At 38.1% G+C, this 2950-nt stretch overlaps 1 protein-coding gene across 1 annotated transcript; it reads right to left on the bottom strand.

Annotated features, from left to right (window-relative positions):
* Positions 1-462: 462 nt before the first annotated feature.
* LOC145113268 (uncharacterized) lies at positions 463-2460 on the bottom strand. The gene is made up of 5 exons (XM_079049385.1): positions 2205-2460; positions 1815-2102; positions 1591-1736; positions 1469-1518; positions 463-1357 (listed from the first exon to the last, which is right to left on the bottom strand). The coding sequence occupies exons 1-5, from the start codon at positions 2458-2460 to the stop codon at positions 463-465; spliced, it is 1635 nt and encodes a 544-aa protein (XP_078905511.1).
* Positions 2461-2950: the final 490 nt, after the last annotated feature.

The raw sequence follows: 2950 nt of genomic DNA, 5'->3' as shown, positions 1-2950 counted from the left end.
CGGGGAACGAGGTACGGCACGGTATGAGGATCGCGACATATAGTGTATCGGGTATGGGGGTAGGCTCATTTCGGTACGGACCAGTACGGTGTACCTTGTGGGCCGGTACAGTGTATTGTATAGTCCGGTACAGTGTTCCTAATTCTAAGACGTTTCATTAAATATATGTATACCATTACTTAACAATTTAACACTTCAAAGTTCAAACATGAAACATCAGTTAAATACTTAATAACAAAAGTACCAATTACCAAAACAGCAACAAAATACCACATAATACTTAATAACAAAAGTACCAATTACTTCATCATTAGACATCAATAACAAAAATACCATAGACTAGTAACAAAAATACCATAGACTAGTAAGTAGTAACTAGTTTATCCGCTGCCTTTTTCCTCTCTCATTCTCCATGCCTTCATCATCAAGGTACTCCCACACCATTTCCTCTAGATGATCATTTCAACATTTAGTGTGATCACTTTCCGGATTGACGTCCCATTTTTTGTTGGGTCCGACTTTGTAAGATTCTGAAAAGCGGGACAAAACTCTAATATTGGAGTGAGTAAACACAAGTGTATCCGCTCTTGGTCCATTTAAAATATTCCTTTTGACACTATGGATGTGAGAGTATGTACTCCAATTCCTCTCCGCCGAAGAGCTACTAATCGGTTGCGAGAGGACTCGTTTTGCCACGTCCGCCAGTTTCGGCGTCTCCGCTCCATATGTTGCCCACCAATCAATCGCGTCCATAGTCACCGCATCGGCTTGCGTCCCGGCCAATGAATAGATTTCTTTCTTCATGTGAAAGGTTGCAAATTGCTCTCTCAACTGTTTACCTTCTTCTTCGTTCTCCGAAATTTTTGCAAATGCTTTCAAAACACCAACAATAACTTCTCTGTCTTCGTTGGGAGGATTTCTTTTCATGCCTCCTGGTGCCAACTTTGCAAGATAATGCTTATCATAATATTTAGGATTTAAAGCAAAACCTAAACAATGGAGGGGGATAGTCATCTTGTCCCACCTTTCGACCATAATTTCTTCAACTTTAGTGTAATACATTAAGAATTTATTGTCCCTCATAGTCATAGCCTCTTTGATTTGACCCATCATATTGTCTATTCGTTCATATATTTCTGCCATTTTCGGACCTTCACCATCACAAAACTTTACCATGTAAAAGATAGGTTTTGTGACAACCAAAATGTGAACAATATCATCCCAAAAACCTTCATCTTTAATTTTATCTGCCACTTTATTAGCAAGTACCCGAGTGTGCTCATCCACCTTGTTGACCCATTCCCGCCACAAGTTTAAGACAATAGTAGTAGAAAGTGCTCCCCTACACTTGGTTAGTCTTTTCAACAATATGTAATGTTATGCAAATCGTGTTTGTGCAACCTTCAACAATTGCAATTTCTAGTTGTCTCTAAAGAAAGCTAAGGCGTGTGTGTGGTTTTAAAAAAACTTGACAATACCCTTCCCTCTGTTATATGTCTCAGACAACCATTCAAATTCCTTCGCCATGTCTTTAAAAATCAAATTTAAAGAATGTACACAACAAGGAGACCAAAAAATATGTTTATATACCTTATGGATTTCCCGTCCAGCTGCCTTGCAATTAGCCTCGTTATCAGTTACAACTTGAATAACACTACTTGGACCAATCTCCTCAATAGCTTCTCGAAGGAACTTAGCAATCTCCATACCCGTCTTCTCAATCCCCGAAAAGGCCTCTGCGTCCATAAAAGTTGCACCACGTGAATTTTATGCAACAACATTTATAAGCGGTTCACTTTTTACATTCGACCAACCATCCGAGATAACGAATACTCCTTGTGTTAACCACATGTCTTTCACCGGATCAAGTTCTTTGCCCACTTCTCTCACACATTGATCAAGCAATGAAGTTCTAGCTTTTTCATATGAAGGTGGCTTGTAACCTTCCAGTGTTTTCTTGATAGCTTGAATCATTTCAAGGAATTGTGGGTTCCGTAACACATTAAAAAGAATCCCATTAGCACACAAGCCTCGAAGTATCTTCATGTCAACCTCCTCTCTCTCGAGCATCTTAAATGCATCTTCAAACCTTCTTTTTGAAGCTGAGTTTTTTTAGAGCAATGAATTCTTCAATGATTTAGCAGCAACACCATTCTTTTCCGATTCTTTCACCCTATTATATAGAATGTCATATTACGGGTTACTTTTAACAAGAACCGGACATCTTTTGATCTCAGTTGTTTTCCCCACAAGAGGTCCAAAAAAGTGAACATGGATTCGAGTATAAGAGCTGGTATATTTTCCTTTACAGTGGTTATAGGTCCAACGTTTAGAACCTCCACTATTCTTGCTGTTTTCTGGACCAGTGTATGTAAATTCTTCATATGTAACTTTTTCATGGAGTGGTTTTCTTGGATCTTTTTTCAACACAGCTTTTTGGGGCTGTTTGTTGCACCTCATCATCAATATTGATTGTTGTTTGATCTTAGGTCTCACTAATGTGAGTGCCTTCTGTTTCACTGTCGGAATGAGTTGGTTGAGTCTGAGACTCAGTATTTTTTCTTCAAAATGACATTCTTCTCAATCGGATTCAAGATACATAATTTGTAGTGGAATACTAGAAATAGGAAATTAAAGTGGAGAAATTGAAGCCAGAAAGATGAAATCAGAAGTGATTTTGGATTTTGGATGTCCGATGGAAATTAAAATCGAGAAGGTGTATATATAATAATCTCAAATATGCGCCAGAAGCTGTGGAGATACTCAATAGAGTCCGACGGGTCATGCATAGTAATGTTATGACTTCAAGATCTATAGATGTTGTTTTTAAAAGAATTAGTTTTGTCATCCAAAAAGGGGTTGCGGCACAGCTTGTTGCTCGTTTACCCGTTGCGTCTATGTAATACTTTCTTCTTATGTTTTATAAAAATTATGAATACTAAAAATCGAC

Source organism: Lactuca virosa, chromosome 1, assembly GCF_052849685.1.
Source record: "Lactuca virosa cultivar CGN04683 chromosome 1, Lactuca_virosa_CGN04683_v6, whole genome shotgun sequence".
Taxonomy (NCBI): domain Eukaryota; kingdom Viridiplantae; phylum Streptophyta; class Magnoliopsida; order Asterales; family Asteraceae; genus Lactuca; species Lactuca virosa.
Note: the sequence above shows the minus strand (reverse complement) of the source record. Positions and strands in the feature narration are given on the sequence as shown.